The sequence below is a fragment of the Hippichthys cyanospilos genome, chromosome 13, assembly GCF_059441005.1.
Source record: "Hippichthys cyanospilos isolate Australia breed blue-spotted pipefish chromosome 13, RoL_Hcya_1.0, whole genome shotgun sequence".
NCBI classification, from domain to species: Eukaryota; Metazoa; Chordata; class Actinopteri; order Syngnathiformes; family Syngnathidae; genus Hippichthys; species Hippichthys cyanospilos.
In genome coordinates, this window is record NC_142381.1 from 708771 (window position 1) to 730709 (window position 21939).

General features: G+C 44.1%; 3 protein-coding genes across 8 annotated transcripts; 2 read left to right on the plus strand and 1 right to left on the minus strand.

The window, feature by feature from the left end:
- Positions 1 to 1862: 1862 nt before the first annotated feature.
- Positions 1863 to 6914, minus strand: atox1 (antioxidant 1 copper chaperone). 5 transcript variants are annotated; one of them, XM_088431987.1, is made up of 5 exons: positions 6538 to 6914; positions 4250 to 4311; positions 3595 to 3670; positions 3002 to 3100; positions 1863 to 2159 (listed from the first exon to the last, which is right to left on the minus strand). In XM_088431987.1, exons 1-5 carry the CDS (start codon positions 6653 to 6655, stop codon positions 2155 to 2157), a joined length of 360 nt encoding a protein of 119 aa, XP_088288113.1. In that variant the 5' UTR covers positions 6656 to 6914; the 3' UTR covers positions 1863 to 2154. The 5 variants fall into 5 exon arrangements, with proteins under 5 accessions (XP_088288113.1, XP_088288109.1, XP_088288114.1 ...); XM_088431983.1 differs by having other exon boundaries at positions 3006 to 3100; positions 6538 to 6899; XM_088431988.1 differs by lacking the exon at positions 6538 to 6914 and adding an exon at positions 4536 to 4597 and having other exon boundaries at positions 3002 to 3132.
- mbnl3 (muscleblind-like splicing regulator 3) lies at positions 5500 to 16650 on the plus strand. 2 transcript variants are annotated; one of them, XM_088431979.1, is made up of 8 exons: positions 5500 to 5715; positions 6668 to 7194; positions 9160 to 9324; positions 9773 to 9946; positions 10013 to 10237; positions 10712 to 10838; positions 11665 to 11741; positions 11878 to 16650. In XM_088431979.1, the coding sequence occupies exons 2-8, from the start codon at positions 7021 to 7023 to the stop codon at positions 11878 to 11880; spliced, it is 945 nt and encodes a 314-aa protein (XP_088288105.1). In that variant the 5' UTR covers positions 5500 to 5715; positions 6668 to 7020; the 3' UTR covers positions 11881 to 16650. The 2 variants fall into 2 exon arrangements, with proteins under 2 accessions (XP_088288105.1, XP_088288104.1); XM_088431978.1 differs by having other exon boundaries at positions 11881 to 16650.
- Positions 16651 to 17717: 1067 nt separating this feature from the next.
- Positions 17718 to 21655, plus strand: rap2c (RAP2C, member of RAS oncogene family). The gene is made up of 3 exons (XM_088431980.1): positions 17718 to 18632; positions 19408 to 19693; positions 19888 to 21655. Exons 1-2 carry the CDS (start codon positions 18360 to 18362, stop codon positions 19684 to 19686), a joined length of 552 nt encoding a protein of 183 aa, XP_088288106.1. The 5' UTR covers positions 17718 to 18359; the 3' UTR covers positions 19687 to 19693; positions 19888 to 21655.
- The last annotated feature ends 284 nt before the right edge of the window (positions 21656 to 21939 follow it).

Consider the following 21939-nt stretch of genomic DNA (forward strand, 5'->3'; position numbering starts at 1 on the left):
GATGTACGCGCCTCATTCGAAATTTGATGGCAGTCGCACAAAATCTCTTACGAAGGGCCTTTCAAAGGGCCAAAACAAATTTAAGATGGCTGACATTCAGCGCAATGACTCGTGCGTGTGTGCGCGTGTGTAAGTGTGTGTGTGGGGGTGCGCGCGCACACCTACACGCTCCCTTGGTTTTTGCTTCATGCTGGGAACCAAATCCCAGGTTTTACTGTGCTTGTGAGGACAGGTTCAGACCTCTTTTTCTGGATCAACACATGCTTTTAGTTTATATGTTTCCTCGTTTTGCCAAAGACCTGAAAGTTATGTAAATAAGCACCTAGGATTGAATGCCTGCGATCTTTAAAAAAAAAAAAAAAAAACCTAAAAGAAAATGTATAAGTTTAAAATGATGACAATAATAATCCGAGTTGTTTTTACGGTCGATTGGCTTTCTGTTTGTCTTAGGTGTTGTGACCAACGATTATCCAACCATCAACTTTGAATACATCTTTCTTCTTCTCAAGTCAATTCGCTTGTCGCGATGCCAGAAATCTGCTCGTGTGTATCATTTGTGATGTGTTTTTTTTTCTCTCCCCACCGCCGCATGTGTGCCATCATTAGCCTGGGCGTGCATCATCCTCCCATCGAGCAGGCATACATTATGGATGCTCATCATCGTCATTCTTCTTCCTCCTCAACGTGACCGTCGTGCTCGCAAAAAAAGGTGATGCTTTGCTGCCACCTAGTGGCTTTTTCAATAACTTGTCTCATAATAACAAAAAAACAATTTATACGGCGAGTATATTTAGGCTCTGTCGGGAAAAAAATTCCAAGGACCCCTTGATAATCTGCCTTTAATCAAGATAAAAAGTCAAGGCCAAATTATCAAGGGCATGCATATTTGGAATTCCAAAAGTACAGTGCACTTTTATACATGAAAAGGTTTTATTCGCTCCAGGAAATAGAGACTATCATTTTGAAGGGGGAAAAAAACTACCTTTAAAAGAGGACCTTACAATAATTATTATTATATGATACCTACGGAAAGCAATTTGAAATCTCACATACCTGCTAAAGTGCCTTCACGTACCCACATTTGAGAACCCCCAAACAATGTGTGTGTGTGTGGGGGGGGGCATCGTCATTAGATGGCTCGTTGGTCGACGTCATCAACTTTGATAGTGTTGTGGAAAACAATTTTGTGGCGCAAACGGGAAATGAGCAGCTGCCTTCCACGGCGGGAATTAATTGGTGATTTATTCGCCCATGCATCATTGTTATCACCTTGAAACGCTTGTGACCTCCGACCCCCCCTCCCCGAGCAGCCAGCGCGCCATTCCGTCGGGGGCTACTTTGTTTAATGGCGACTTCCTTGTTGTTATTTATTGTCGGCGCGCGGGTTGTAAACATCCATCACGGCGCCGGCTCATCGAAATGTCAGCGCAGACGGGCCGGCTCCTAAAGTTTTAATTTGATGGCCGTTCGCGCGGGGACGCCCCTTCAATCATCCGTTTCGACCCACTTCCGGCACTTGGCGAAAGGAGACGCCCATCGACGAACTGTAAAGGCAACAACCCCGTAATAGTATGGACAGTATTGCATTTTAAATGCGGAATAAAAACGGTTGTCGGTTTTCGACAACGCGCAAATAACAAAATAAAACTAACACGACTTCATATCAAATGTAACGAATCGTTATTTGATCGGAATCTGCTACGCTAATTATTGATAAAGTATTGCTGCCATCTGCCGGTGTAGCAACGTAATTGCAAAAATAGATAGATTAGAGAGAGACTGTACAGTGTATATATAAAAAACATACAAACATATACCTTATGAGGCTCCAGTTTGGCTTGAGTAACCGCAAGGAACGAAAATTGAAGTTGAGAACTTTATTGCATTGCAAAAGTACATGAATGTGATTTTTTTGTGACTTTTTAGCGTTAGATGTTCATTGTGGCATCAAAGGGAAAGATCAGATCAAGTCGTAGAAATGATCACTTAAAAAAAGAGCATGTAAACGGTGTCTCTGACAGCAGCTTTAGCATGGAATGCACAAAGGAGGTCCAGGAAGTCAAGTTTGATCTTAAAATTAAAAAAAAAGTAACTTCTACGACAACCACCATTGACGCTCATTCCTTCAACTGGCACCACAAAAAGTCGTCTTCGTCATCCTTGACAAACAACACACAAAGACGCAGTTAGTGAGCGTATGGATGCTATCGCATTTTTGGACAATGAGAGAATGAGAACAGCACTAATGCAGCGTTTCTCAAATGTGGCTACATGAAGGCACTTCAAGGGGGTACACATGAGATTTGATCCAGTTCAACACAGCACCACAGTAGTACAGGAAGAATCAAGTGCAAGCTCACCATAAAAAGAATAAGAGTAATGAGAGAATAAATTAATTGAAAAAATAATCTAAAATCCAATATGTATGTTTTTCTTTTCAAGATACAAAATACAGTACTGCTAAATTGTGTGTGTGACTCCTTTTTGCAGAATATTGTATGTCTTCATCATGTTAAGTTTGATATGGTCATTAGCCAAACATGTAACAGATGAACAGAACATTAAAAAGTGTATTTTAACTCTTTCAGTGCCAAGAGTTACTGGAAAAGGAAACGTCTAGGGAGCCATTATTTTTAGCATTCACTCACCTTTTCAAGGCCAACAGAACATTGTGTGCTATGTCTATGTAAATACGGGTGCTATCATATGAAAGATTGCCTTCAATTCCTTACTTTCGATGGCATGTAGACAATGGCTGCATTATAAGCGTGGAAACGCCACCATCTAATGCAGCTATCACTACAGTGACCGCTCCTCTCCATAAAAAACGTATTTGACCAGAAGGTGATTACTTATAGTTGCTATTTTAAAAGACGAAAAATTTCATCCGTGGCACTGAATGAGTTAGTGCTTTAGTGAGCGTTCAAAGCATCTGGGACGGGCAAAGCTTTTGCGCTTGGGTCCGCAACAAATCCGAGTAATGAAGCGAGGGCGGCGCCACCTGCTTTTATTTGGTGCCCTTGTAGGTGACCTCTTTGCCGCACTTCTTGAGCGTCTCCAGCAGAACCTCGGCGTCCTTGTCCGACTCGATCCACACCAGCTGGTTGGGGAGGTCGATTTCAAACTTGACGTCTGCGCAACACAAAGCCAACCCAAAACACCAACCGGAAGACTGCATTGAAATCAACTAAACCTTTCAAAACTGCAACCAACGATGACATTATAACTTATTGTGCAGTGTTAAAAAAGGCACCTCTACTATGTACGATAGAACATATATTAGTTCTTAAAGAGTCATCTTAAACGATCGAAAAACAAATCTGCATCATCTACATTATAGAAGGAGTGTGCAGACTTTAGCAATCACATAATCCTGTTGCTTCCATTGTTCTGAATTGAGTTGTGCAAGTTGCCCGTCTGACTCATGCCTTATTTGGATTACAAAAGCCAAGCGTTTCAACAGGGGTGTGCAGACTTTCCTTATCGGTTACATAGATGTGTGTTGGCCCTATCTTTAATCCAAACAAACGGAGGAGGAAATTTTACAAAGACGTCCGATAATGGGAACTTTTGTGCGAAACGTTTTGCGCTCACCTTGCAACTTGCTGAGGATTCGGTTGACGGCGCCTGAGCATCCTTCGCACGTCATGGCCACCGCAAACTCGTGTTTCTGTCAAAGGGCACATGAACTCCTGATCATAGAAGTGGAAACATTTGCTCCAATCGTGTTTTCCTTTCCGGCTCGTTGCCGTGGCATTTCCAGGTTTAAAAAATAACAATAAAAAAATATTGCAGATGGTGCTGTAACGTTTTCACAATTTATCTATTTATTTTGCAATTTTAGTGCAAAATCTCCAACAGTTTTATGAACAATTCAAATGATTTGAATGACGGTTTAAAAAAACAAATGAATAAGAAAAAAAAGCAAGCTTCATTTTTGACGAATGTGACGAACAAATTCCTCCAGTTCTGAATGGACCAAAGTAATCGTGCTGACGTGCGCTGACTTGGCTATTTGGCGTTTGAGCAGCACAGAATTCGCATTTAAAGTTAGGGCGACTTGAATCCATAGCGACATTTTCGATTCATTCATATGGGATTTGCGACACCTCGAAAACACTGAATATGTGTGACGTGTGGATACGATCGATCGCTAGCTTAGCAAACACGCCACCGCTAGCTACTAAAGCAGAACAAGAAGGCCCCACCAGGGTGTTATAATGAACAAAAATAGGACAAGAAAACTCACTGGCATGTTTATGATGATGTGTCGCCGCTCTGGAAATGAACTTTGACCACCGAGTGACAAGGCTGGAAAAAAAAACAAACAAACAAACCACCAGCTGACTTAAGTTTACAGTCAAGCTAACATCCGTTAGAAGGAGAAACAGCAGTTCCGGTTAGTACGTGTTGAATATCGGGATGATTGAAGGTCTCGTATGAATACAAAATAGTCACTAAAACTACGCTTTTGACCATATGTTACAAGTCAATGGGCACTTTGGTAAAAAAAAAAGGAAAAAAAGAAATCCTACCTCTATTAGGTGTGCGTTCTGTTTTGATTACGTATCTTGTTTTGAAACCATCTCGAGAATATCTGTATGGAGGACCGAAAGTGCCAAAATTCAGTAAATAAAGGTAGGCTACCATTCAATATTTAAATAATAATCATTACATTATATCAACCCTTTAGTAAAACATGTATTTAATGAATACATTTTCATTCAACTTTCAAGAATGCTGCAATTCCTACGTTTACCGCTGGAGAGAGACCACTTAGCGCAGTTTCGCATGCAAGTCTAGCAAATTGCAACCTTTTAAATTCTTCACTAATCCATCTTCTTGTGATTCATGGGTGTGGGATTAAAAAAAATCAAGAAAGAAGGATGGACAATTGTTTTTCGATGTCATTTATATAGATACGTTTATTTTATCGCTAATCTCTTGTTTTTCTTTCTTTTTAGCTTTTTGTTATCCGAAAGAAAGTCTTGTTAAATGTCGTTATGAATCACTTTAAAAGCTTCTTTTCGTTCAATAAATTTGGAGCAATTAAGGTGGTATGTTGACAAAAACATTAACGAGGTTAATAAATACATAGAATGACATTTTTCTATTATTTTCGACAAAGCCAAACAAAATATTCTTCCAGGCTATCTAGACATCCTTTTCAAAAGTATTGTAAATAAAATGACATAATTTCTGCCATAATAAATTTACAGATGGAGGGTGGACGTTTAATGTCGTCAAATCGTGTCTTTTCTTGCCCTAATACGCCGTCGTACTAAAACATTTATTCCCACAATCGTTGATTTTGTTTTTATGTTCTTTTAAACTTACTATTAAAATAAAACAATTTTGTCCTCGACTTCAATAATGCGTCATGAGCATGAAACATGAGGTACAAGCGTCATTTTGAAGTCTCGCGTTCCTTCAAGTCTCGTTTTTCCCCAGCTCCTCCCCCAAGCCCCTCCCAACCCTCCCGACCCCTCCCACGCCTGTACAGCCCTCCCAGGTCTGTTTACTTACCATCACTCACTGCTAATTTGCTACGCAACAAAAAGGAAAAAGCTAACAATTTGTTAGCTTTATTTTGTCTGTTTTTTTTCCCCTGGCTGCCGAGGAGAATTGATGGTTCTGTTGCTGCTGATGAAATGCTAGTCGGTTACCTTGGATCGATCGCGTCCATTTGAGGAGACTTGTTCGCAACGCCAACAGGTAAGAAACACGGATGAAATCTTGACGCACTTTGTTGAGTCTTTTCTAGACTAGTTTGCTTTAGTATTTCAAGATGAAAATGTCTTTATGAAGAGTATTTGCGGTTCTCCATTCCGTCTGGGTTCGGTTTGGAATTGGGCTATTTGGTCTTTGACTTTAAGGCAGCATCGCCAATAAACGGACACGTAATTCGTTGTCAAGTAATCTATTACCAAATTTATCGATAGTTATTTTTAGGGATGTTCGATACCTCTTTTTTTTCATGCTGATACCAGTATGAGTGAGTACTCAATTACCCATACTACCAATACTTTTAAAACACGAGCTTTCCCCCCAAAACATTGACATTTTAAAGAAAGATCCACTTACTCCATCGAATATGATTTTTTTCTTAAAATGTTATGACATTATGACATTTTTCTATTCTGCTGTAATTCCAATTTTGTGATCGGAAAACAGTTTTAGGAGAGTTTTTGATACTAGTATGGGCTACCTGGAAATAAGCCCATACATATACTTGGGAACGTGGGAGGGAACTGGAGTACCCACACGGGCACGGGGAGAACATGCAAAGTGTGAGACGTACGTGCTAAGCCCGCTTTTGTGAAAATGCATCACATTTAAACCGTTGAAAAATGTGTCTTTTTTTTTCTCCGACATGATGTTTCTCTGCCCTCTCTTTCTCTCTTTCACTTTCTCTCTCACTCACTGGCCGTGAGTGTGTGTTCGTGTGTGCGTGTATGCGCGTGCATGCTAGCGCTGAACGGTTTAACGAAGGCATCGAGCGGCTTGGCCTTTCCCGTTCATTGCCCGTCTCCTCACCTCCCAGTTTGTTGTTCCTTCCCTCCGCCTCGTGGTCCTCATCGGCACCCCCCCTCCCCTCCGCCTTGGGCGCCGCGCAATCTTTAGCTGCCAGTGCTACATTTCTCCTGTCATGCATTGTCTGTTTCAGCCACGCGGACGAGGATGACGCGGAAGGAGGAAAGGATGCCAAAGTAGGAAGAAAAGGGGACGTGAGGGGGAGGCGTCGGCTGTCTGCTTTTGATTTTCACGCCGGATGAGGGTGGCCCGGCTCCATTTGAGCAAGCTGCACCTTTTTGCCTTGGACGTTTGAAGGACGCCGACCTCGTTTCCGGGACGCGACGAGGCGACGCGCCTCCAGCATGTTGACGTGAACGCGGTTTAGTTTTCCCCCATGGTCATCCGAGGCTGCTATCTGAGCCCGGCCCGAGCGCAGCCGCCACCTTTCCCAGGACCGGCCCATATAGCGCCCGTCCCCCCGAGGGCGCTTCTCAGAGGCGCGCCATGGCGCTGGGCGTGAGCGCGGGGCGGGACGCCAAATGGCTGACCCTAGAAGTGTGCCGCGAGTTCCAGAGAGGCGCCTGCTTGCGCTCGGACGCCGACTGCAAGTTTGCGCACCCGCCGCCCGCCTGCCACGTGGACAACGGCAGAGTCGTCGCTTGCTTCGACTCGCTCAAGGTAAGGGGGCAGCCGGGGAAATAGGTCAAACTGCCGTATCGTCCGCACTGCGAGACGCACCGAATTATAAGGCACATAGAATTGAAGCTACAGTAGGGGCTGGGCTTACGTTATGAATCCACTGGATGGAGCTGCGCTAAAGGGAATGATAACAAAACAATCAGATAAGTCTGTCAAACTTATCATCATTTCCGCACTATAAGGCGCACCAGATATAAGGCGCACCTTCAATGATCGGCCTTTTTTTAAAACCGCTTTTACAGTGTATATATAGGGCGCACCTCATTATAATGCGCAGAAGCTACAGTAGAATAGAAGCTACGCAGTAGTACCTGGGGTTGCATTGTGCATCCACTAGATGATTATCATGTGAAAAATACACTAACTTTAAAAATGGAAGAGTTGAAAATGAGCCAAATCACGGCTGTCCAAAATGTTCCTCCGAGGGCCGCATAGAAAAGAATAGAAGTGAGGGCGAATAATGAGCGGTGCAGTCAAACAGATTCCTCCTTTGGCGCTCCTCCGAGGAAGCCGCGCCTTCAGGTGCGTCTCGGCGTTCGCACCTCCGCTCGTTAGCGAATTCACACCCGACGAGTCAGGGAGAGCCTCCTTCAATGTGCATGCACATCAGAAAATTATATTCTATATACAGTCTGCATATCACATGGTCCATCATAGCTGATGATATTTTTGTAATATATTGCGCACTATACGTATGTACATACCGTATACTGTACGAATTCATTTCACATACGATTGACCGTTCAATAATTTTATTAAAAAAAAGTCATCCTCTGCTAAGCCTTTCATTTCCAAAGCTCATTTAGCATCCGTAGCCATCAGTAAATGCTTGCTAGTTCGTCTCCTAGCTTAATGCTAATATTTCATGTGAAATGTCATAGTTGGGCTAATGGAAATTGGCATCAGCGTCACAGTCAATATAAACAAACGGCCAGCAACTGCAACTTTAAAACATAAATAAAGAGACATATAAAGATTACTGTAGGGGACCCTCTCTGCCTCTTCTTGCGATATCATGGAGGAGGGTCTGATGAAGTCATTTCCTGCTTGCCAAGTGTGGCTTTTGCTTCCCTGCAGCCAGAGCGTTCTTTTGGCTTATTAAGTTTGAATGAATTAGCCGTCCATTTTTCTGCGCCGCATCCTCCAGAGCAGCGGGGAGGGGGATGGCCAAGGCAGAGCGGCGACGGGGGGGGGGGGGCCTAGCAACAGCACGCTATTGGATCCTTTCATCTTCCTGAATGTTTTTTTTTTTCCGCCGGCGCTGGCGGCGAGGGCAGCCAGAGGCCAGGAGGTCGCCTTCCGGGCCACGCCCACAAATGGACACCGCTGCTTTGAGATGCGACTAACTCGGGCTTTCGGGGACACAAGCGATCATTTGACCACTTTGAGAAAAAATGGTGTATTGCGTTTGCAAGAGTATTTCGAGTCAAAACATATTTACACCAGTAAAAAGTTCATGTATTTTTTATAGTTTGTTCACTAACCGCATTGTTTTTATTTCCAAAAAACACATTTTCCACTCGTCGCTCAAAAATGACATCGCTTGTGCTCGGGCTTGGCTGACGACCAGTCGCGGCTCAGCTTGTGATTGTCACCTGACCAAACCCCAGAAAACAAGTGAGCCCTGATTGCTTGTTATATTTGCGGTCGACAGCTAGTGGAAAAATTACAAGATATTTACATATATTATATATATTATTATTTTCAAGATATTGATTGCACGTGAAAAAAATTGCGGTTTACATTGCTGAAAGTGGTTAAATAACTTTGTTATCTATTGAACTTTGTGTCGACACAAAATGATTTGGCGTGAGATCTGACCATCTGTCTCCACTGGACAACTTTATCTCCTCGGTCTTTGTTTGTACAACCTTTAAAAGTTCTCTCCGATTCCATGCGACTCAACTCGCCCGAACACAACCTTTTCTCTTTGGTCTTCTTCAGGGCCGCTGCACGCGGGAAAACTGCAAATACCTGCACCCTCCTCCGCACCTCAAAACTCAGCTGGAGATTAACGGGAGGAACAACCTGATCCAGCAGAAGGCCGCCGCCGCCATGTTGGCTCAGCAGATGCACTTCATGCTGCCCGCCGCGCAGCTGCAGCCCGTGGTGAGTCCCGCGGTGGCCGGCGCCCAAGCCCGCTTTGGAGCTGGAAATTTTGAGAGAATACGTCATCTTGTCTTTCAGGACGCAGCTTTACACTTATTCAAATAAAAAGATAGATTGATAGATAGATACGTAGGTAGACTGCAAATACCGGAGCTAGCTACTAGCTAGACAAGTTGATATTATATGTATAATTATTTTGATTGCCAAGTTAATTTTAATGTATAATATCTTTAAAAGCATTTTTTCCCACCAACCACAGCTGGGATTTGGTCACATGACGTTTGCGTTTGCATGGAGCATGTGTCATCTTCATTTCTATTTCAATGTCAATTATATGATGATTCTAAAATCATTGGGGCACTACAGCCCACCAACGGGGGGCAGGCACTCTCATGTCGAGGCGCAGTCAGTGTTGGGTGGCGCTGATGCCATTTTCCGCAACCCACAGACAACATTCCCCATGGCGACCGGTCCCAGTATGGCCTTCAGTCCTTACCTGAGCCACGTGGGCCCGGGCGTGGGCTTGATGCCCGACCTGCTGCCCGGCACCCCCCTGCTGGTCCCCGGAAGTCCCACCGGACCGACAGCCGCGCCCAAGCACGCGCGCTCGGACAAGCTGGAGGTACGGCCGCGCCGCACGCTTTCCGTCCTCCGTCGGCGCGCTGAAAAGTGAGGGCGCCCCCCGCAGGTCTGCCGCGAGTTCCAGCGAGGGAACTGCACGCGCGGGGAGAGCGACTGCCGCTACGCGCACCCTCTGGAGGCCGGCATGGTGGACTGCAACGAGAACTGCGTTATCGTCTGCATGGACTACGTGAAGGGTCGCTGCGGCCGGGACAAGTGCAAGTTCTTCCATCCTCCCACTCACCTGCAGGCCCGGATCAAGGCCGGGCACGGCGCCGTTTCTGCCGCCTTGGTAGGTCGCACCTAGCGCCGCATCTAGCTAGCGCGGTACTGGCTAGCTATTTGGCGGATAGATTGCCGGGTAGCTAGGCGCCGGCTTCCTATTGAAATAGCAGGTAGGTAGGTACTAGGTTGCTAAGTAAGTAGCTAGCTGCATAGTTAGCTAGTTTGCTAGGTAGTTTCTTGGAAATTTTGACAGTATATAAGTAGATTCTAGGTTGGTGTGTAGCTAGCAGCTAGCCTGGAATTTAGATATAAGTTGCTAGGTAGGTACTCGGTTGGTAAGTAAGTAGCTAGCTAGCTTGCTCGGTACTTTCTTGGTATTTAGATTGTAGGTACGCAAAACTTTAGTACAACAAAATGGATGATTTGCTGATATCAACAGGCAAATATTGTACCCAAGCATATCTTTTTGCCATAGACGGGCTAACGACATTAGCGTAGCACAAGAACGTGAGATTGATTGTGTTTTGGCTCTGTGTCTCAGGGCGCCCCGGCGGGAAGCGCGCACTCGCTGCTACCGAAGCGGGCGGCGGTGGACAAGAGCGACGGCGGCGTGCCCGTCTTAGGCCCCGACGCCTTCCACTGCCAGCCGCCCTTCGTTCCCGCTGCCGGTGAGTGCCCCACTCTCTTTGCGGGAAAATACACGCAAATTCAACAAGAGAAGACATTTGAAGCCGCTAGCTCAAGCAGCCAACAAGTGCCAGCGTAGCCGATGTTGACAAAAGTCTTCCGAGCCTCATTTTTTCTTTGCTACGTTTTCCTCGCAAACGTTTGCCACCTTGATATTCTTCCTATGGTACGATGCACCTTTTGTTCTAGTGTCCAAATAAAGCGAAAAAAATGTGAAAAAAATAGGCCTCTTGTTCAGAAAAAAACGAAAATACGAATTTTAAAATTGCTTTTTGTACAACTAAACACAGGTGGGCCGGGGGGGCGTATCCAGTCCGCCATATCATTTTATTTGGTCCATGAAATGCAGATTTGACTAAAAAAACAAACTTGCAAGTTATCTTTAAAAACTTTCAGAACGAGCCAAGTATATGACTAACACACTTCAAATTTATTCCGTCCCTCTGACAGAAACCAGAACTGATTACAGCTCCAAAATCAGGCTTTTGTCTCAGAAAAGGAAAACTGAGATTCTAATGTATTTGAAACATACATCTTTTTTTATCGTCCGTAAAGCTTTACTTATAGTGCGCAAAATAGTTTTTTTTTTTTTTTTTTTTGTCAAGGACATAGGCATTAGTTGACAATTTTCATCTCCATGTTCTTTTCCAATGCAATTTTCAAATGGAGCTGTCTGATCACATTGTATGACGCAATACCTCTTTTATTGCGTTTGCATGTTCATCTTGACCCGTTGCTTCGGTAACCATCTCATTACTGCCCTCCCCGTCTCCCATTCCGTGGTGTCGTGGGCCCGAAAAAAAAAAGTTGCCATGATGCACGGCGCCTCCGCCGCCTCCTCGTCGGCCGATCTTCCTTTCGCCCGATCCGCCGCCTGCGATCAGGTTTGCACCCTCTCCTTTTGTTTCTCATACATACAAAATCTCATCCAAAAAATAAAAGAACTTCATCGTCATGTATATTCTTCAAAACATTCCGAGCGTAACCAGCGGTGGCGTCTTGTGTCGTTTGTCCCGCCAGTAGAGCCCGGCGAGCTGCTGAGCGTCCCCCCCGCCCCCGCCCAGTTGGACGCCAAAGCGCTGATGGCGCCTCCCTCCGTCAAGTAAGCCTTTCGCCCAACGCCACTTAAGGTAACCCCCTCCCCTCCCCCGCCACAAACAAAAAAAGACAAACGTGTGCCTGGCCCACTTTAGGGGCGCCACCCTCCTCTCAGCCATATGAACCGACACCTTAAAAGTGCACCACGCGTGCATGCTAACTGAGCCGCTGACAAATCCAGTAGGCCCAGTTCCTTCTTCTCAAGTTGCGCAAAAGTAACTTCAAGGTAGCTTTTTTTTGTGCAATATTTTGACCTTTAAGATCTTTTGCTGTCTGGGAGTACACATAAATATTGCAGCAAAAACGGCCGCGAAAAGTGAACCGCGTTATATTAAGGGACCACGGGAGTGCAATAAGTGATCTAAGTCTTAAAAGCCATCAAGTGGGTCACGATTTGGACAAAGATGAAACTGTCCAATCTCAAATGGGGGTACTTCAGCGGCTACCTGACATTTCAATACTTTGTGCTGGTATCAGCAAAATAGAATTGAATCTTTCCAAGCGGTGACAGGACGAGTATGTTTTTTTTTTCCTCTCTCAAATTAAGAGCAAATGAATTGGAACCTATAAGTTGTATGCAAGAAGCCAGAGCGCGACAAGCTGCGGACCGAGGGACTCGGCCCAGTTTGGCTCCGGTGACCCCACAAATTGAAATTTTCAACCATGGACTGGGCCCGCTGCACTTGTCGCCGGCTCAACTTTTCAAATGCAAAGACACAAAGAGAAGACAATAGCGCCCTCTATGGGGCGGGACTCCTCACAAGGCATCAGGTCAAAGTGCGGTCGGAGAAACTTGGACAAACGCTTATCATTTGCTCACGCTTGCAAACAGCGATTTGGTTGCCGTTTGTCTCGTCGCCATGTGCAACGCACACATTATGTTACGTACAAAAAATAAAAATGGAAAAGAAAAAAAAACGGAAAAGTGCATTTAAATGGTGAAATGTATCCAAATGTTTAATCAGAACAGTTACTCTGTATGAGTGGTTCTCAATTCTCTGCTGAATGAAGTCCCGAGTTCAGCGGAACACAGTTACAGCTTATTAACTCATTCAAAGTCAAAGATGAATTTTTACATCTTTTCAGTCCGGATCTTCAATGCCAGGTACCGGATTTTCCACACTATAAGCCACGCCCTAAACCTCTTAATTTTTCTCAAACGCTGGCAGTAATACGGCGCGCCTTGTACCGCGCATAAACTGCCAGATTTCATATTTGGAGGACAAAAAATGAAATGACTTCATTGCCATGTATAGTCTTCAAATTTTACCAGTTTTTTTTTCATAACAATTTTCATAACACTCCGTTTAAACATATGCTCTAATTTTGATACAGTTGATATTATATCATGTAAAATAAATCAAGAATCAACAAAACAATATATTTTAAGCTTTTTGGTTGCAATTGCATTCAAAAATGTAAGTTCAAAGTATAATTGAATCCTAATTCTATTCTTTTAAACTCTCGATTGTTCTTGGCATTGATCGAAACAGTCTTTTGATGTAATGGAGGTACTTTTCCCCTATTCTTCAGATAGTACTTTCCATAATTCATCTTCATTCCTGATTGTTTATGGATAAAGTTTGACTGGCTTATCTGATTGTTTTGTTAGCATTCCCTTTCGCGCAGCTCCATCTAGAGGAAGCATAACACAAGCCCAGCCACTGCTGTAGCTTCTATTCTATGTGTCTTATAATGCGGTGCGCCCTATATATGAAAATGGTTTTAAAATCGGTCATTCGTTGAAGGTGTGCCTTACAGTATGAAAATGCGGTACTTTTTTTTTTTTTTTTTTAAGCATTGAATGCAGGGCCGTCTCAATACAACCTTTTCACTTCCGATTACAGCCTAGTGTATTGTGCGATACTGGTATCAATCTGATACGATATCAGCAGGAATGAGACGTGACATGTTTCTTTTCTGTTTTTTTTTTTTTAAATATGAGATGATAAATGAGACCTGCTGAAGTAACACTATTCAAATAATGATAGTCAGCATGAGAAAACACATCAATTCAACCTGAAACGTGAGGATGCATTGCATTTGAAAAAAAAAACAAAGACAAAACTAATTCAAAATACGAGTGTTAGTATCTGAGATTTTAGATGTTCAGCAATTCATCTGATTTTGTGGTTTTTTGTTTTTTTTTTGGCTGTTATCAAAGATATCCGACATGGCCCCCAATTGAATGAGTTAATAGATCACATTTGTCAGTGAAAAATTGAGCACCACTCCCTCATCGGGTATAGGTCAAAATTCCTAGTTTGTTTTTTGTTTTTTTTGTATACTTTTATGTTGTCAAGAATTGTTCTTTGAAACTGTCCAGTCCCACCAGTTTGCCATCATTCTTATGCCTTCACTGTAGTTATGTACAGTTAAAAAAAAAAAAAAGCCATGTAAGACGTGTTAATCAAAAGTCTATCTATAAACATATCCTACTACAGTATATACACAACAGTAGAATACTGACTGGGAATGAAGTGAACAGACGGGTGAAATTATGTCAACTTTTGTTTGTATGTCTGTGGTGAGGATTGTGGATAGAGAAAAGAAAGAAAAAGAAGCTTTGTTTTAGTGTAGGGGTCCCCAACCTTTTTGTCACCGCGCAACAGTCAACGCTTGAGATTTTTACCGTGAACCGGCTATACATTTCAATACAAAACGTTAATTAGATGCAAATGAGTATTTATCGATGCAAAACCTTTGCGTACGCTAATATAATATACCAAAGAGAAATAGCTGGCACAAACGAAAATGCTAACGAGCTAAACGCATACAACATTAGCTAGCTTGTTATCCAGTCAGAAGTTGTTGGATCGACAAACTTATTTTGCGCCTGTTTCCATAAATGACAATTTTTTTACAAAACAGTACACTTGTGGGCCAGATTTCACAGACAGACGACTGTGACTGTTCTCATCTGAAGCCACGTCGTCTTTCCTCACTACAAAATGTATGTAATCTGAACAGCGGCCAGAGGCGGCGCCGGAGAACAGAGATTCAGCCAAACAAAGCACAAATGAATCAACTGTTATAAGATGAAGCAAATCCTTATTTTGGGTGCGACCCATGCGGTTGGGGACCTCCGTTTTAGTGTCAGAGACACAAAAGTGACTTTACGATGAAACATTGCGGTGGGGCCAAAGTCGCCTGGCGTTTTATGCAACTAAATGCAATGCCGGAGCGGATTCCAACGATCCGCTTTTTTTGGTCCTCTCGCTCGGCTTGAATGTTTGACCGCCATCCAAATCCAAATTCTAACGTGCCTCTTTCAAATTCCTTCGCCCTTGAAGGGAAAATGTGGAATTGCGCGCATGAGTTGAGTCAGGAAAAGTCTCGCTTGGTGTCGATTCGACGCATTTTAGTACGTTTAATGAACCGCGTCGCCGTTTTGTGAATAAAGGCAACGCTCGCATGCTAATTGTGTCGTGGCCCAGGAAAAGAAAGATTCACGCATCATCGTATGACTTCCATAACTATCATTATTCATGTTGCGCAGAAACCAGGGAAAATTCTGAGTTGGATTCCTCTTGAATCATAAAAAATAGTAGTCGTCGTCAAAACCTACAACTTTATCCTCATAAAATTGCAGCTTTCATTTGAAAAACAGAAATCTGTCCCAAATTATTGGATTTTTTCTTAATGAGTGACTTTTTTTCAATATACTTTTCACTTCAATATGACTAGGTGAAAATATAGTGTCCTGCTTCAAGCAAAAAATGCAATAAAAACAGTATATATGTATAAAATTGTACTCATGCTTTCACTTGATTGGGGAAAAAACAGCTGCAAATGTGAAAATATCAACAACATATGTGGATATGAAATGATGAAGTCATTGGTGAGACATAAATGTTGAAATTATTCATCAGGCTTATGTCCCCGGAGATGAAAATTAAGCTGTTGATATATTTTCTAATTTGAAATGCCCAATTTTGATAGAAATGTGCTGAAGGTTTTGGCAGGTTCATCTTTGAATGGTGCGCACGGTGTGCTCACCATTACTCAATTCCAATCGGTTTCTGGGAAAATTAAGGCGAAGACCTCGTTTTTGTAAAAATGCCAAATTCTCTGTCGGAAATTTCGTCCCTAACTTCAAACTAATCCGTGCGACATAGGCCTGCTTTGTGAAAATGCATCACATACGTGATATTTAAAAAAAAAAAAGTGGTTTGGCCGTGTCGAGCGTTGTTCTGTCTTTCGGGGAGGTAAAGAGATTTTGGGGTGAACAGTTTTTTGTGAGTCCAGCTGTGCTGGCTGATGTGGATCCTCTACGAATGTGTGACCTTCACCTTGTTTGCACTTATGTAAATATGATGGAACTATACTCCTAAATAATCTTTATTTTGAATAAATCTAGCCAGGAGTTGCATCGAATGTTCAACCAGTGGATTGTTAAAAATTTGACGTCAGTCGACATCTTTTTCTTTTTCTTACGAAATGCTTGTTAATATACAGAAGGTGTTTTGAGTAAGGGCCTACATCGATGTCAAAGAATAGGGCGTAATTGAAGTCGTCTATGACTGTATTCCTCTAGCACTGAAAGTCAGACGCGTTGTAGCCCATCACTAACCTATGCTATGCTAGCTCAGTAGTCAATTCATAACTACAGTAAATATTTGGATGTAAAACACTTGTCGGACATAAATATAAAACAATCCCGTGAAACACATTAAATACCACGACAGTAACTGAGTTTTGTGTCCTTTTCTTTCGCGTTTTCGCTTGTGAAGTGTCATTTCCTTTTTGGGATACAATTGCGGGCTATCTCGCGGCCTGATAAAATGTCGATGGCCGGCCGAAAATGGGCCCCCGGGCTGCAGTTTGGACACCTCTGCCTTGGTTGTTTAGAATGGCCACGAGGGGACAACGGTGACGTTTATGATCTCAAAACAACATCTGAAAAAAGAGGATATTTTGGTTTTGTTTTGTTTTCTTGTTTGTGTGTGTGTGTGTGTGTGTGTGTGTGTGTGTGTGTGTGTTTTTTTGTTCCTTCTTGTTGCCATAGCGTCGCTCCCAGTCGGAGTGAGTCATCCTGACAAATTGCTTCACAGCCCTGCAGGTCGCTCGTATGAACACTAGCACACACACGGGGGAGGAGGCGGAAAGGCTTTTGAGCATTTGTTCCAAATCCGTGATGCCCATCTTCAGATCCATTAGCCAGTAAGCTGCTTGTCCTAACTAGTTGGACAACCGATGGCAACCCCCGCCCTTTGTGGATCATCTCCAGGGTGATCACAGTGTTTTACGATGAGCAGTAGCACGATGAAGCTAGATGATTGAACGCTAGTGTAGTGTTGCACTACATTGCTTGGAAAAAAAGATTTGTTTTGTCTATTGATTATGGACGGTAGACTAATGGCAGCAGTCCTATTCGTTTTTTTAATTTTTCACAAAACCATCCTTAAATTATATAGCCTGGTCAAATTGAGAAGAGATTTTCTTGTGTGGCCACTGGGGTATCTTGCTAGTTAATGTTGCATACTTGCTGTATTATGAGGTTTGTCCAGTAGATGGCGAACTTGTCTGTTGGTATGTACAACGTAACAATGTTGCTTGCGCCGAAGAACCAAATAAGCCGTACGATATGAGCTCCAGTGAACATGAGCAACAACAAAAAGTTATTCGGCCACGATGCAACAGAACCCGAGATAAAAACGACCCCTGTTATACAATAATGTTCCTTTGATTCTCTGCTGCTTTGAGATCACGCCCGTAAATGTAGCTCTTGTCACCCCCGCTCTCAGTGATTTCGGGGTGTCGCGTAGCCGCGCGCTGATTGGCCGGCGACCATTCCGGGTGCAGTCTGCCCGCCTCCCGGCCGCAGCCAGCCGGCAGAGGCTCCAGCCAGACGTCCAGGCGGCCTCCGAAAACATGGCGAGGAGCGCTCCAAAATACCAACGGCTTCTCTAGCCGGAGGTTTCGACCACTGCCTCCCGGAGCCAAGGCAGCGCACCGCGATTCGGTCAAAGGTGGAAGGTAGCACCGGAAACGGAAGCAGGCCTCGGTTGCCGGACGCAGGCTCCAGGGCGAGGGGCACCGCCGCCGGTGCGCCGCTCTGCTCGTGCCCGAACGCTTACGGCCTAGTAGAATGCGCTTCACTCGACGGCGCCTTCCCCAACGGTGCCTCTTGGAAAGCGGGTCGAACCCTTAACCAGCTCGGCCATGGAGCCGCCAAGAGTTAGCCGCCTTCGAGCTAGCTAACAGGCGGAGTGCATAGCAACTTTACTCGTCGACTTTTCCCACCTGGCAGTTATGACCCCGCCAGTTGCTTCTATCCCCGAGTAGACGGCGGTGGTCCCGGTTCGACTTGGGCGAAAAAAAAAGAAGATAGGGGAAGGCCCGTAAATGTTCGGGGGCGCCTTGAAGCTAAGCCGTTAGCCGCTCCAAGTTAGCTCGGCGTGATGAAGGAGTACAAAGTGGTGGTGCTGGGCAGCGGAGGCGTCGGCAAGTCGGCGCTCACCGTCCAGTTCGTCACCGGCACCTTCATCGAGAAGTACGACCCCACCATCGAGGACTTCTACAGGAAGGAGATCGAGGTGGACTCGTCGCCGTCCGTGCTGGAGATCCTGGACACGGCGGGCACCGAGCAGTTCGCCTCCATGCGGGACTTGTACATCAAGAACGGGCAGGGATTCATCCTGGTCTACAGCCTGGTTAACCAACAGTCCTTCCAGGTAAGTGGGAAGGCAAAAAAAAAGCGTTTCTTTCTTATTTTCACTACTCCCACTTTTGTCAGATACAGTGAACCCCTGCAAAGACCATTTCAACCAGGGGTGTCAAACTCAAATGAACTCGGGGGTCCCCATTGAGGAAAATATTTTCTCAAGTGGCATATAACTAATAGCCATTAATTCCACGATATGTAGATTTTGTTACGCACAAATATCACACATGGGTATTTTTATTCTGTTTATTTGAAACGTTTTTTTATTCAACGTGCCTGCATGTTCAGAAATAGCGCCAACAAATTTTCAATACCAAAACACTCAGATTGTTATAATAATGAACCAACACAACAGTAATACATCTGGTTGTGTTTACTCTTGGGGAGTGTCACCTCATGGTAAGTAAAATAGCAGTTAAAATGCAAACGCAATACTTAAGTAGCATCCTTCTTCTGTCTCCCTTTGTTTACCTTGAAAATGCCCCCCTGGTGGATCGTGACAAAGAAGCAGATAAGCCGCCCTGGACTATAAACCGCAGGGATCAAAATGTGAGAAAAAAGTAGTGGCTTATCGTACGAATTTTAACAGTATACCGTCACACCAAAATTTTACAACCGCGTGATGAAAGTCAGCTTGCTTAATGCTATCATATTAGGAACAACGCCGGAGACAGGTGAACAGACAAACATCTCCAAGTCTTTAAAAAAAAAAAAAAAAAAAATTCTGCACTAACACATGGTCCAAAATGTTCCCAATCCAATTTTGATTTCCTTGGCTTTTTGAGGACATCCGGCCCATGCGAGACCAAATAGTGCGCGTGAAGCGCTTCGAGAAGGTGCCGCTGATCCTGGTGGGCAACAAGGTGGACCTGGAGTCGGAGCGCGAGGTGGCGGGCTCGGACGGCCGCGCCCTGGCCCAGGAGTGGGGCTGCCCCTTCATCGAGACCTCGGCCAAGAGCAAGACCATGGTGGACGAGCTCTTCGCCGAGATCGTGCGCCAGATGAACTATTCCACGCTACCCGAGAAGCAGGAGCAGTGCTGCACCGCCTGCGCCGTGCAGTGAGCGCCAGGTACGCTCCGGGGCCCGGCTCCGTTCTGCAAATGTATGCGTGTGTTCGGGAACTAAAGTGAGTCATTGCCTCAAATAATCGATGACTAAATTATTAGCTGTTTCACCCTTCCAATGGCGGCTGTCAAAGATCCGTTTTCGCTCGCCTGGCAGTGAACCAGTCAATAAATGTACTTGTCGTTATTTTGCTGGCAGATGCGGCGTTCACCTGGATCAGCAGGAGCCAAGAGGGAAGCGGGGGTGGGGACCCTGACTGGCGAGCGGCCTCGCACAACATGGCCGCCCTGCTAACTTTGACGCTTCCTGGCGGCTAAGGTTTTTTTTTTTTTTTCTTTCTTTCTTCAAGAGGGGACGCACAGACTTGACACGGAGTCCACTACTCTTGAATTGCGCCCCCTTTTTTTTTAGTGTACTTAATAAGCAGTGTTTGTGAGGTCGCGGCTCCTTTTGAAAGCTGCTTTAATCACCCTTATATTCTTGGTTTTTATTCAGACTTACGTTTGGTCACTACGGGAAGCCATTTTGGAATTTAGGACGCACCTTTAATGTCCGGCTTCCAAAAGTTGCACTTGTCGTGCTGAGGCAGCTCTTGTGGCTTGTTGGTGCGGACGTGCGTATTTTCAATTTTTCTTTTTTTTAAGAGTCCAGGCATTCGATCCCAGATACTTAAGTGTCAACTTAATTCTTAAGTATCTGTCAATGAATATCCTTAAGTATTGATGTAATACTTAAAATCCAGACTCTTAAACGCGGATACATCCCTGGCATTGAATGCGTTAAGCTGGATCTCAAGGAAACGGGAAAAAGAAAAAATGGTGGTCGTGGTTTTTTGGGAAACGTGTTGAATTTGAAGCATGCACACTTAAGTTGCGCTTCCAGTATACTCATTTTATCTGATGTTTTTTTTAATTTCAGGAAATGTTGACATTGTGTGTATCAAAACTTCTCTTTTCTGACAATTTTCACGCACTCTGAATTGAAATTAAGGCGGCCATTTTTAGGTGATAACAGGAGCCTCGTTTTCAAGTACGGACGCTTTTTTTTTCTCGGATTGCCAAGGACCAAAGCCGGCTCGCGTGAATGAAAATATGACCGGCGGGCAGCCATCTTACGTTGCCGCCGTCACAAATCCTGTTGCTTTTTTTTTTTTTTTTTTTTTTAACCCCCGCGTGTTAAACAGGGTTCGCGGATTTAGAATTTAAAACGTCGCTGTTTGCGTCAACAGGTTGTGTCATCTAAGTATTGTTCACCCATTCAATGCCAGGGGCATATTTTCACATTTTTAAATGTACATTCGGGCCATTCATTTCCAGATATTTAAGTATTAATCTGGGATCAAATGTCTGGACTCTATAAAAAAAAAAAAGTGAAAATACGTCACTGACATTGAATTGGTTAATGCTGGTTTACAACGGTTGGATTTACTATATTTTGCAGCCAATTACGTCCAATAATTTTTTTGTACGGGAAAACTGAAAAGAACGTGCCAGTAAACTCGTTTTTATCACGGGCCGCATTGTTGTTCTACTTTCTGTCAGAGGGCCATTGTGACTCAAGTCAGATCAAGTGTTCAAAAATTGGCATTTGGCCGGCCACATCAAATGATGTGGCGGGCCGGACCTGGCCCCCGGGCCCTGATTTTGACACCTGCGGCTTAGTGGGTGGTAACGCAAGATGGCTGGCCAACCGGTGAATCCATCAGGCACATTTGGTCATTTCAACTTGGCCGCTTGTTGTCGTACGCTAACTTCAGCTGCAACATGTTAAGCGGATTTCAATTTGTTTCTTTTCCAATAGAATCCTATTTATGAGCACTAACCATGTGAGTAGCTGGTTTGAAGATGTTTTATTTTATACTAGTTTTCTGCTTCAGCGACATCGGGCTACAAAGGTGTATTGTATTTGTTTTTGTTTTGATATTAAGATGAGAATTTAACAGAGCCTTAAAATAATTTCTGGTGCATTCTGGTGTCTTTTTTTCCCCCCTCCTTCCGCGTACCAGACATATGTCCGTGTTTGTTTCAAAAACAAACATTCATGTCTGCTTAGATATTCTCAATAATCATATTTGCTAATGCTAAACGGGGCATGGATTGTGGTTGGACGCATCGGTCTCGTAGTGCCTCAGGACTCTCACTGAAAATGAAGCCTCGTGATGCGCTTTACTTGGAGATTTTTTTTCCTCCACCAGAGCACGCTTGATTCAAGGCATCGGTGTCAAACATACGGCCCGCAAATGGGTTTAAT

Coding starts and splice junctions, on each gene's coding strand:
- mbnl3 (XM_088431978.1), top strand. CDS start 7,021: ATGGCGCTGGGCGTGAGCGCGGGGCGGGACGCCAAATGGCTGACCCTA. Junction 9,947..10,012: donor CGCGCTCGGACAAGCTGGAG/GTACGGCCGCGC, acceptor CGCCCCCCGCAG/GTCTGCCGCGAGTTCCAGCG. Junction 10,238..10,711: donor GCGCCGTTTCTGCCGCCTTG/GTAGGTCGCACC, acceptor TCTGTGTCTCAG/GGCGCCCCGGCGGGAAGCGC.
- rap2c (XM_088431980.1), top strand. CDS start 18,360: ATGAAGGAGTACAAAGTGGTGGTGCTGGGCAGCGGAGGCGTCGGCAAG. Junction 18,633..19,407: donor TTAACCAACAGTCCTTCCAG/GTAAGTGGGAAG, acceptor TGGCTTTTTGAG/GACATCCGGCCCATGCGAGA.
- atox1 (XM_088431982.1), bottom strand. CDS start 6,655: ATGCATGACAGGAGAAATGTAGCACTGGCAGCTAAAGATTGCGCGGCG. Junction 3,671..4,249: donor ACATCATCATAAACATGCCA/GTGAGTTTTCTT, acceptor GCCCTTTGACAG/AAACACGAGTTTGCGGTGGC. Junction 3,101..3,594: donor AATCCTCAGCAAGTTGCAAG/GTGAGCGCAAAA, acceptor CTCCCCAACCAG/CTGGTGTGGATCGAGTCGGA.